Source organism: Hippocampus guttulatus, chromosome 5 (assembly GCF_054856545.1).
Source record: "Hippocampus guttulatus isolate MCC_2025c chromosome 5, RoL_Hgut_1.0, whole genome shotgun sequence".
Taxonomy (NCBI): Eukaryota; Metazoa; Chordata; class Actinopteri; order Syngnathiformes; family Syngnathidae; genus Hippocampus; species Hippocampus guttulatus.
The window spans coordinates 7,968,982-7,979,942 of record NC_141265.1 but is presented as its reverse complement, the minus strand read 5'-3'; the positions used below and the strand labels follow the sequence as shown (position 1 = coordinate 7,979,942).

Sequence of the window (10,961 nt, the reverse complement as noted above, 5' to 3'; positions counted from 1 at the left end):
ACTATTTTTTAAAAATGGGGGTCGGTTGGTACAACTATTGTCCAAGTCTTTGTTGCTGTAATTAGCTCTTGATAACACTGTTTGGATTTTGTGAGGAGTAATGGCGCAGCCAAGCCAAGCTGGTTGTCACCTTGTCTGTTTGTGCTGAGTGCGGCTGTTTGTGCAATCCTCTTGGCTCTCTCTCCCCGTGCCTATGCACAGTGTTGGTTGGTTGGCAGGCAGGCGGGCGGGCAGGCAGCGCAGCCGATGCCAACACAGCTTCCTATTGAGAGGCAGCGTTATGGACACAATGTGAGCGACAGACTTGCTGCATCAACAGCTCCCCCTTTTCTGCTGTTGTGGCCAGAAATAAACCATAAATACCCCCCTGTCCCTGCCTTCTAATGGCTCAACCGCACCAAGCACCAAGTGGCTTTGAAAAGAGGGACGGCGCCACTTCTTGCAGGCAGACGCAGGTAAAGTCTCCATCCAGATGCAGTGGTTTATAGTAATTGGGGAATCGTTTTGAAAATTTGGAGTTTGGTACTGCATCAGGGAACATTAATGGAGAATTCTTGTCATGCTATTTCGTTAAATGGATCAAATCAAATTGATTTGATAAATGCTCACCTATTAACCTCCGCCCAACTACATTATAGGCTAGGCATGATCCATTACTTCTATGTTTTAAAACACAGCTCAACATATATAGGCTTGACAGTCATTTTTGAAAGGTACCCATATCATTCTGTGAGCTCCTTTTTAACCAATGCGCACATCGTGGCCAATGGTATTTCTTGGTGTATGTGCTTGTGTGTTCACTAAAATGTGGAGGAGCGATTGGAAGAATGTCAGAACCGCAGAGTGCCCCAGAGCAGCTGGCTGCAGGGAAGAGCCAGGGTGGAGCTGGAGCCACATACAAGGTATTGGAATAGCAAGGCTATAAGCAGCAGGATGGCTTAGACCTTACGCACATGCCCATGATTCCATACATCCACTCATGCTTGAACGCATGCTTCGACTAAACGGCTCAATTTGCACGTCATGGCCTCAAAGCACCCCTTTCTCCATGCTCCAGGTGGTGCTGTTTGAATTTGAGAACTTCCAGGGAAGCAAGGCTGAATTCTCAGCGGAGTGTAAAGATGTACTAGAGAAGGGCCTCCAGAAGGTTGGCTCGGTGATCGTTGAATCCGGGCCGTAAGTAACCTTCCATGTTTCAATTCACATTATCAAATGTGTCGATTTAATCGCACTGTTTTTCTCATTTTTCCTCCCACAGATGGGTTGGTTATGATCGGCACGGTTTCACGGGGGAACAGTTTATTCTGGAGAAAGGCCAGTACCCTCGCTGGGACACGTGGACCAACAGTCAGAACAGCTACTCCCTCTTGTCTCTAAGGCCACTCAAAGTGGTGGGTATACATCGCAATACATTGCTAAGCGAGGCTTGATCGGTTACGGCATTTGCCATGTCAGCATTGTGTGTCTGCCATCCCGACTTCAGGATAGTGCTGACCACAAGCTACACTTGTTTGAGAATCCTGGATTTACCGGCAGAAAGATGGAGATTATTGACGATGACGTCCCCAGTTTGTGGGGCCACGGTTTTCAGGATCGCGTAGCCAGTGTCAAAGCTCTCAACGGAACGTAAGATCTCTCCTGACTGTCACTTCAGATTCTCACGGTAATTTTGCACTTCACATTGTGTGCATGTTCCAATTCCCCAGATGGGTCGGCTACATGTACCCAGGCTACAGGGGACGCCAGTTCATCTTTGAACTGGGAGATTTCAAGCACTGGAATGACTGGGAGGCCCCTGTGCCCCAGATCCAGTCTGTCCGACGTGTGCGGGACATGCAGTGGCACAAGAGCGGCTGCTTCTCTGCTCGGGACCCAGCTCCGGCTCCAGCTCCTGCTCCTGCTCCTGCTCCTGTTCCAGCTCCCGCTACGGACCCAGATCCTGCTCCGGCACCACCTGTCCCTTCTACCAAAGGTGGGGCCAGCTGAGCGGGATCCCAACCTGCATCTCCACCTCCCGAAGCCTCTCCCAAGCTCCACACCGAGCCCGGTCTCTGCCTTCACTAACCTTGCCGAATGCTGCTTGTCTCCACAGAGGAGTGCCATAAATGTTTCTGTGGCCAATAAAGGTTATTTGACTTGGAATTGCTTGTTGTCAATAATGCTCTTGTAATTTTCCTAAATGTACTGTAGGTGACATGTTAAACATTGTAGAAAAGTAACTAGAAGGGAAACATCTTACTGTATGTGAAATCATTCCAGTCTTCCACTTTTTCGTAGCATGAAGAGGCCACAATGTGTTCTGTTAATGTGTAATTAGTATCTCGTCAACAGCATGGAAACGATATCAAACTGTAAGCTTGCTATTAAAACGTAGTGCACCACATTCCCCTCTAAAGTCCTCATTGTCTGATTGATCACTCACTTATCAACACTGTAACGACCACAACCTTTCAATAAAAGACAGAATGCCACATCTTCAGAATGCAACCATCCAACTTTATAAATGAACACATGCAGAGCAATGTTCACACTGTATACCAAAGTCAGCCTTTATTAACATGGATGAATTATGGCAAAAGTCACAAAACAAAATATGACTTCAACTCTGGAATAATGATGAACATTTGCTACCAATAAATATTTGTTAAACATGAGTCAACCCTCTTACTTCATTTAAATAAGGTAATTTCCTACCAAACCATTGTCAGACCATAAATTAAGAAGAATCCAGTTTGCATGCATACACAATCACATGTACAGTATGTATGTACCGTAAATAAAACACCCCACAAACTACACGAGGCATGTACATACTACTTGATGCAAAGAAACCACACAACCTATACCGTAGCTCCTTTCAGAAGTTGGCAGTTAAATGCCTTGGTACAACATTTGGCTATGGGATTTATCTGGAATTTTATGTTCATATACTCTGTGTGTGTGTGTGTGTGTGTGTGTGTGTGTGTGTGTGTGTGTGTGTGTGTGTATGTATGTGTGTGTATATATATATATATATATATACTGTATATATAAATGACTGAGACACATGGTGCCAATTGCTAGAATACCATAGAACAGAATAAAAAAATGGCATGAAGTCAAGAATGTGACATTTGAGCACCACAAAGGACCTCAGATTTTTACTTGCTGCACAATACATGATCTACATGATTGTCAACGATCCAATTTTGTAGATCTCTAAGTTGTAAAATATTTTATTTGAGGTTTTTTTTTTACCTGACTTTTTATAAAATCACAAATTAGACATAGTTGTAAAACTTGAGTTGGCCATTTTGCTGCTAAGCTGCAAACCCCATTTGCATGAAGATTTACTTGACTTTATAGTTATGAAAAATAACTTTCCCTGAAATATCTTCCACAAGCCCCATCACGGGAATGCTCACTCTACTCTCTCTCTCTTTCTCTCTCTCTCTTTCTCTCTCTCACTCTCTTTCTCTTTGTGGGTGGGTACCTTTTGGCACTGTTTGTGCTGAATCAAGGGGATATTGAACAATGACTGGCTGGCTAAAACTGACAACTAATGAAATTACTTTGTGGGGGGTGTGACACCCCGGCATCGAGGGGTGGAATTCTATGAAGTGACCCCTCAACTCAGTCTGCCTGGCCTATGGCAGGCCTCTCTGCGGGCTGGCATGGTCACGGTGGGTAATGTTGGCAGAGTGTCCACCCCTGCGTTTCCTGTATATATTGAACGCGGCACACCATCACAACCACACTGGCACAGACTGGCACTGGTAAGATTCATTTCTATTATTTTGTATTTCATTCGATATTTGCATGATGGTTTAATCTTAGGCTGATGCATTGCTCTTCTTTTGTTTTGACGCATACATGCATTCCTCACAAAGGTTCATGCCAAAGGTTTTCATACATGAAAATGTGAGTTTAAGTGAGCTATATTTCAGTGAATGGTACATTTTATTTGATCCTGAGACAAGAAAACAGAAGAGTGTAAGAAGTAACTATGTGCAAGTCCAAAATTATGCATGCATGCTGATGTTCTGAACATGTAAGTTTATTCAGATGCATTAGAATCGAATACACCACCAGTCAAGAATCATCGATCTAATGATTAGATCGATGATTCTTGACTGGTAGGTCGAGGAAAGCTAATCAAAAAGTATATTTAAATATAATGTGTGTCCAATGTTGGACTTTTTTTATCTGGGGGAAAAAAATATTTTTGCCTGGCTTAGAAATAATTGAAATATGTAATCTTGATTCCCTTGCGAGGGTTTGACATTTATTTTGCTGTTGTACGTGTTCGTCCTCATTTGCATGAGACAGTCATATGTTATAAGAAAATCTTTGATATTAAAAAGTGTATTTTAGCTGGTGGTTCCAAAGTAAGAAAGCAACACTTTCACTGAAAACGTGACCAGAATATGAATAGATGCCCCCTTTGAGATCTTAATATGACATTGAAAATACTTCATATTTCAGATGATGTTTTTAACTTGACACAGTATGTGCATTTCTATCTTCTAACAACAATAAAAGCAGCTTTGGTTTGTTTCTGTTTCAGTTTGATCCTTGCCTATCAATTTATTATGGCCACAGACCACCAGAACCCTGCATCCAAGCAGCAGCAGCCAGGCTCCAGTGCACTCAAGGTAAGATGGATTTTGCATTTCAAAAAAAATGATGCGGTAATACTAATCGTGAGAGTGCACTTTCCCCTTTGGAGTCAACACCTTGCTCTATGTGTCATTGAAACGTTCAAGATTTCTCTCCTCCCTTGACTGTCAGCAACATGAATTATTGAATGTAATTTCTCCCTCTCTACTGTTGCCCCACAGCTGGTTATCTATGAGCAGGAAAACTTCCAGGGACGGTGCCATGAGCTGACTGGTGCCTGTAACAACCTCCAGGAAGCAGGCGTGGAGAAAGTGGGCTCCATTCTGGTGCTTTGTGGACCGTGAGTGTGGCTTTGGAGATGGATTCTAAAAGCTTCATTTGAGGGGATGAGTATTCTGCGGTTCCACCTCCACACAGATCACAACCCCCGTATCTCTTTCTCTTAACTCCTCTCAGATGGGTGGGATATGAGCAGGTCGACTGCAAGGGGGAGCAGTATGTGTTTGAGAAGGGGGAGTATCCTCGCTGGGATTCCTGGACCAACAGTAGGCGCAGTGACACCATTGTTGCATTCCGACCAATTAAAGTGGTGAGAAAGCCGACTTTCTTTTCAGAAAGGAATTCTTATTTTATGTAACATCACACACATTTCCTTTCCTTTACGTCTCTCTGCTTTACAGCTGTACATAAAGTATTCTTCACATTCATATACAAGGACCTGCTCCTAATGTTACAATAGGGCTTTCCCTCTGAGAACATGAAATACATCTCACGAGCTTTAAACCAGATGAATCATCAAAGTAGCCGATGAGAAATGCAATCGCTGCGCTTGTTTGTTTCCTACCCCAGGACAGCCAGGAGCACAAGATTGTCCTTTATGAGAACCCCAGCTTTGCGGGGAAGAAGATAGAAATCATCGATGATGATGTCCCGAGCTTCCATGCACATGGCTACCAGGAAAAGGTCTCCTCTGTTCGGGTTCAGAGCGGCACGTGAGTCCATCGAGCCAGTCACCGTCCCCTACAGATTCAAACGAATCCTTATCCGATTCCTCTTGTGCCCCTGACACACCAGCTGGGTCGGCTACCAGTATCCGGGCTACAGAGGTTACCAGTACCTGTTCGAGAAGGGCGAGTATAAGGACAACATGGAGTTCGGCGCCCAGATCCCACAGATCCAGTCGGTTCGGCGCATCAGAGACATGCAGTGGCATCAGAGGGGTGCTTTTCACCCTGTCAACTAAGCTCATGAGTATTTCCTTAGTATGAACCTTGACCGCTGCAAGCTTACTCCCATCCAGCAATGACCATTTACCCTCATTAGTTGCAAACTCAACCGATATGCCAACCTATTGCAGCTGTTGCAGAAGTGAATCATTTGGAACGACTGAATAAATTGCTTCTTGCTTACATTTCTCCAAGGCAAGTGAGTCTGTTCTGTGAAAATGACCGGCGTGATTTCAGCTGTTCTCGGTAGCTCAAATGTCCGCAACAACAATTGCAATGTCATAATTACAGCACATTTTTTTGCATGAATAATACATCTAATGTCATGAATATAAAACAATCAAATGAAAATCAGGAAGTAGGCACTCAATGTGCCTTGTGCTGCTGGATGACACATTCTTAAGCCACTGCGCAAAATTAATTCTGCTTTACTTAATTGTAGTTTGTAACCTCCAAAGTCCTAATTACTGTACAAGCAAATAGAATACTTCTGGGCCATAAATCCATGAAAACCAACAAAACTATTACATGTAAAACAGTACGTACAGTGGTAACTTAGTGTGCCATCTTGTGTTCATAACCTCATTTGTCATAAGCATACACTGAAGCTATAGCACAGTGATTCTCAACGGATTTGGTTTGGGACCCAAGAAGATGTCACGATCACTCTCGTGGAGGGTCACGAACAAGCACTTCACGAGTACAGGGGCTCGTCGTTTTACAATAGTACCAACATGTAACATTTTGAGGTTACAAATGTTGCACAATGAACTGGTTTGTGCAGTGGCCTAAGAGCACAAAAAGGCATTTTCACTTAGCACTTTATTTACCCGTTACAGCGAAAATGTATATGCCATAAATGTGTATATTTTCTGCGGGACTGTCGTAATAGTGTTCAGAGAGGGATCTTGAAACAGTCCAAAGACTGTTTGTGTTATCACCACATTTGCACAGGTTCCACCACAAACATGCGTCTGCTGGTCGTTGAGGGGTCATCTTGAAACATTGTAAGAGGAAAACAGCATAGGATGAACATACATATTAAATGTGGGGAAAAAACTGGAGTAAGGTGATGCCTTTTCACTTACTTGAGGATCATTAAAATGATATCTTCATAAATCAGCCATAGAGCACAAAGTGGAAGAAAGTATTTTTGACTCTAAAATTAAATTATCTTTATTCACTACACTGTTTTATAGATGCATTGTGCTATTTGTCTAATCATTAATAGTTTCTTTGCATCTTTGAACATAGGGAAAAGTTCTACAGTACACCCTGCCTTCTCAGTCTGCCCACTTTCACCTTTTTTTAACTAACCTTGTGGCCCATGTCAAATGTCGTTTTTTTTTTTTTAATTTAATTTTTTATATTATCATGTCAAAGGCCGCTGAAAAATGGATGCCGATCTGCAGATGCCCCCTGGGCGTCGTTTGGACACTTCTGCTATCGACAATTACAATGAAGATGTTCTTGGTCTTGTTCAAGGGGCAGCGTGGAACAGTAGATATTTTAAGTATAGTTCAATTGTACTTCACTTTTAAGTACGATACCGTGTATTTGCATAGAACTGTTTGTTTTTAATTATTCATTTAAATAGAATATGCATTAAAATTTTATGCGCAAAACATTTTAATAAAATCATTATTCAATGTTTTATATTCATGTGTCAAAGTGCAGTGTTATTGTTCAAATTGTGCATAAAATGTATGTATTATGCAAAATAATGTTGTAGTGCAATTAGTTCGGAATTAAACCTCCGCCTCGTTTTAATGGGCCCACTACTCTAATGTGTTTTAATACTGTATTGGTTCGGAATTGGGGAACAATTCCGAACTGTATTTTTTGGGGTCGTAAAACGTTTGAGATTTCTTTTCATGACGTCAACGACAGGGTGCGCTGTCGGAAGTTGACGTGACATCCCGTTGGTCAGTGAAGAAGAGCCGATGCAACATTAGCTCGTCAATATGCGGCTCTTAAATGTGCCATTTTTTTCTACGGGCGTCTAATTGAGCTACAGACGTTCACATTTGTGCTATATTTAGCATTCATTTTCCACGCTGACTGCACTTGAATGGTATGAAACGTTTTACACAAACGAGACTTTACACTAGCTTGGGCTGTAGGAGCTAACCTTCGTGTATCATCGTGGCACATGTAAATCATGATGGTACATTTAAATCTGGAATACACTCGAAATCGAGACGTACCTATTAGTGTTACATGACCACGTTTAAAGTGTAACTCTCCAAAACCTCATCAATAAATGTGTTGTTGTTTACTTATGGGAAATTAGCAACACCGTTTTGTTATGAAGAAAACACAACTTTATTACGTCACAGCATACAAGAATTGACTAATGAGTATATTCTCTGAGCATTTACCCATTCCTGAAAACTAAAGTTTTTATTAGCAATTTCTTTGCATGCTTCTCTTATGAATGTGCACGTCATAAACGCTGTGTGGTTTTCGTTGATTATATATTTTAACATCAGTTGCAAATATATAAAAGATCAATTTGCAAATATAATAATGATTTTAATTGAAAATGCCATAGAGACACATCACGAATGTAACCATTTAAAATAGGGCGATATGTAAATTATAACAATGAAGGTGGGCTTTCAGGGTTGATTTTGTTTTGGAAAAAACTCGGACGTCAAAATGAGTGGGAACATGTTGCATCTTCATTGATGTAACCTCATTTAATCTCCCAACAGCAAAGATGCCTATCCAGTGCAGCAACTGTGTCGAGAAGCGTGCCATGCTGAAACGTCCCAAAACGGGTCACTCGCTATGTAAGGAGTGCTTCTTCTGTGCCTTTGAAGAGGAGGTGCATCAAACCATTGTAGCGGCGAATTTATTCCAACCCGGTGAGACCGTTGGGATCGCCGCATCTGGTGGCAAAGATTCCACGGTTCTGGCGCACGTGATGAAGCTCCTGAACGAGAGGTACTCGTATGGCTTGAATCTTATGCTCCTCTCTGTGGATGAGGGCATCACTGGTTATAGGGATGACTCTTTGGAGACGGTGAAGAGGAACCAGCAACAGTACGAGCTGCCGCTGAAGATCGTGTCGTATGAAGAGCTGTACGGCTGGACTATGGATGCCATAGTGAAGCAAGTGGGACTGAAAAATAACTGCACCTTCTGTGGCGTGTTCAGACGACAGGCACTGGACAGAGGAGCTGTCATGCTGAAAGTGGACAAGATCTGCACAGGTAATGCTAAACTTGTATACAACGGCCACTCCAATATTTGGTACACCGTCACTGGCACCCTTCTCTTGAGAGCCAGTAGGTCAATTTATAGATGCAATTTTAGTTTGGAGTGTTGTCCAACTGCATTGTATCATAAGGGCTGTTTTTAATATTTTTCTTACCTCTTTTTGGTTCATTAGTGATTCATTTCTCAGTCAGGTTTCACACCACCACCAGCAAAATGAAAAGCTTATTGTTAAGTAGGATATTATACTGTGTTGTAATAAGTTCTAAGAAAACAAGGTACTGTAATATTAATTTACAGTGCCATCCATAATTATTACCACACCAGGTTACGATGTCTTAATAGAAGCCTTAAAATGAAGACAATTTGTTTAGCATACTCTCAAACTGAAAATTATAGACATGGTTCACCAGACAGAATTGAGAGATTGTGCAAAGAGAAATACGCATACTCATCTTTTATATATATAATTTTATGTACCGTAAGTGACGACTAACGGGTGTGTTTTTGCACAGGTCACAATGCTGACGACATAGCCGAAACGGTACTGATGAATGTCCTACGAGGGGACATAGCACGTCTGCGGCGTTGTACTGCCATCTCCACAAACAGCGAGGGTGACGGGGTCGTACCACGCTGCAAGCCTCTCAAATACGCCTATGAGAAAGAGATAGTTTTATATGCTTATTGCAAAAAGTTGGACTACTTTTCCACTGAATGCATCTACTCTCCTAACGCTTATCGTGGCTACGCGAGGACCTTTTTAAAAGATCTGGAGAGCATACGTTCCAGCGCCATCATTGATATCATCCATTCGGGGGAGAATCTTTCTATACGGGAGGGTGTGAAGATGCCCGTGCAAGGAACTTGCAGCAGGTGTGGCTATATCTCCAGTCAGACGTTGTGCAAGTCCTGTGTGCTTCTGGAAGGTCTGAACAGAGGCCTGCCCAAACTGGGCATAGGAAAACACCACCGGTTGCATGATAAGATTGTCAACAATGAGCCACTTACTGAAAAGGAGGAGAGGAAGATGAAAGTGTTTGACATTTGACAAGTGTGACACAAATAGGTGATATTCCTTTTCTCAGAAATCTAGCTTTGACAAAACAGTTAGTGCTGCCTTTAATTGATCATGGGATGATGTGTGCTGCTGTACCACAATTAGTACCCATGATCAGCTCTCAGCTATATCATAACTATCCAGTTTTTTTTTACATTCTTGGTGGGAGTTGCAGTAGCACAAGAAATGACAATCAATAATTGTCCCAATATATTTTTTTTAAACCTCCCAGGTCCCTATGATGTCATTTATGATTTTCACACCATTGGTATTGTAGTCCAAGGACTACTGTAAAGTAGTCCTTACAGTAATAAACACTATCTTTCATTTGGTCTCTGTTTTTGTGTTGAAAGACTGTGTGTTTGTGTATGTTGCCAATAAGTCACAAAAACACAACACTGTACACACCTGCCTCTTGAGCAAACTTGGGACTTAGTGGTTGTGAACTTCCCCTAACACTGCAGAGGATCTTCTGCAGGGAGTTGCCGATCCTTAAAAAGTTTAATATGCTGTTGTCCAATTAGGTCAGATTTAGATCGTTTGCACAAATAGATTCTGCTAGCTGCAATCCTTACAAAAATGATTTTATTTTTTATTGTGTGATTTTCCAACGTTTCAAAGTAAGTACCACCTAAAAAAAATTCTAACTCGCTGAGTAGCATCATCATGCCCGACATTAAAAACAACGAAGGCGCGATTTTTATATTGTCAACAATGGTTTACACAATTCTTTTGCCTACCTTTGTGGATGTTCTGACCCGAGTAACTACAAATGCTAGTAAGCTAATCATAACAAACACCTACTTGTATGGGTATTATTATTCTTCTCTAATGAGATCATTTTGGAACGCCAG

General features: G+C 41.9%; 3 protein-coding genes across 3 annotated transcripts; all 3 read left to right on the top strand.

Annotated features, from left to right (window-relative positions):
• The first annotated feature begins 293 nt into the window (after positions 1 to 293).
• On the top strand, positions 294 to 2,383 carry LOC147204895 (beta-crystallin B3-like). Its single transcript, XM_086110439.1, has 6 exons — positions 294 to 455; positions 814 to 902; positions 1,058 to 1,176; positions 1,259 to 1,391; positions 1,484 to 1,626; positions 1,707 to 2,383. The coding sequence occupies exons 2-6, from the start codon at positions 828 to 830 to the stop codon at positions 1,984 to 1,986; spliced, it is 750 nt and encodes a 249-aa protein (XP_085966565.1). The 5' UTR covers positions 294 to 455; positions 814 to 827; the 3' UTR covers positions 1,987 to 2,383.
• Positions 2,384 to 3,631: 1,248 nt separating this feature from the next.
• Positions 3,632 to 6,019, top strand: crybb2 (crystallin, beta B2). Its single transcript, XM_086110441.1, has 6 exons — positions 3,632 to 3,755; positions 4,547 to 4,634; positions 4,821 to 4,939; positions 5,056 to 5,188; positions 5,449 to 5,591; positions 5,674 to 6,019. Exons 1-6 carry the CDS (start codon positions 3,670 to 3,672, stop codon positions 5,840 to 5,842), a joined length of 738 nt encoding a protein of 245 aa, XP_085966567.1. The 5' UTR covers positions 3,632 to 3,669; the 3' UTR covers positions 5,843 to 6,019.
• Positions 6,020 to 7,753: 1,734 nt separating this feature from the next.
• ctu1 (cytosolic thiouridylase subunit 1 homolog (S. pombe)) lies at positions 7,754 to 10,434 on the top strand. The gene is made up of 3 exons (XM_086110392.1): positions 7,754 to 7,899; positions 8,543 to 9,043; positions 9,563 to 10,434. Exons 2-3 carry the CDS (start codon positions 8,548 to 8,550, stop codon positions 10,096 to 10,098), a joined length of 1,032 nt encoding a protein of 343 aa, XP_085966518.1. The 5' UTR covers positions 7,754 to 7,899; positions 8,543 to 8,547; the 3' UTR covers positions 10,099 to 10,434.
• Positions 10,435 to 10,961: the final 527 nt, after the last annotated feature.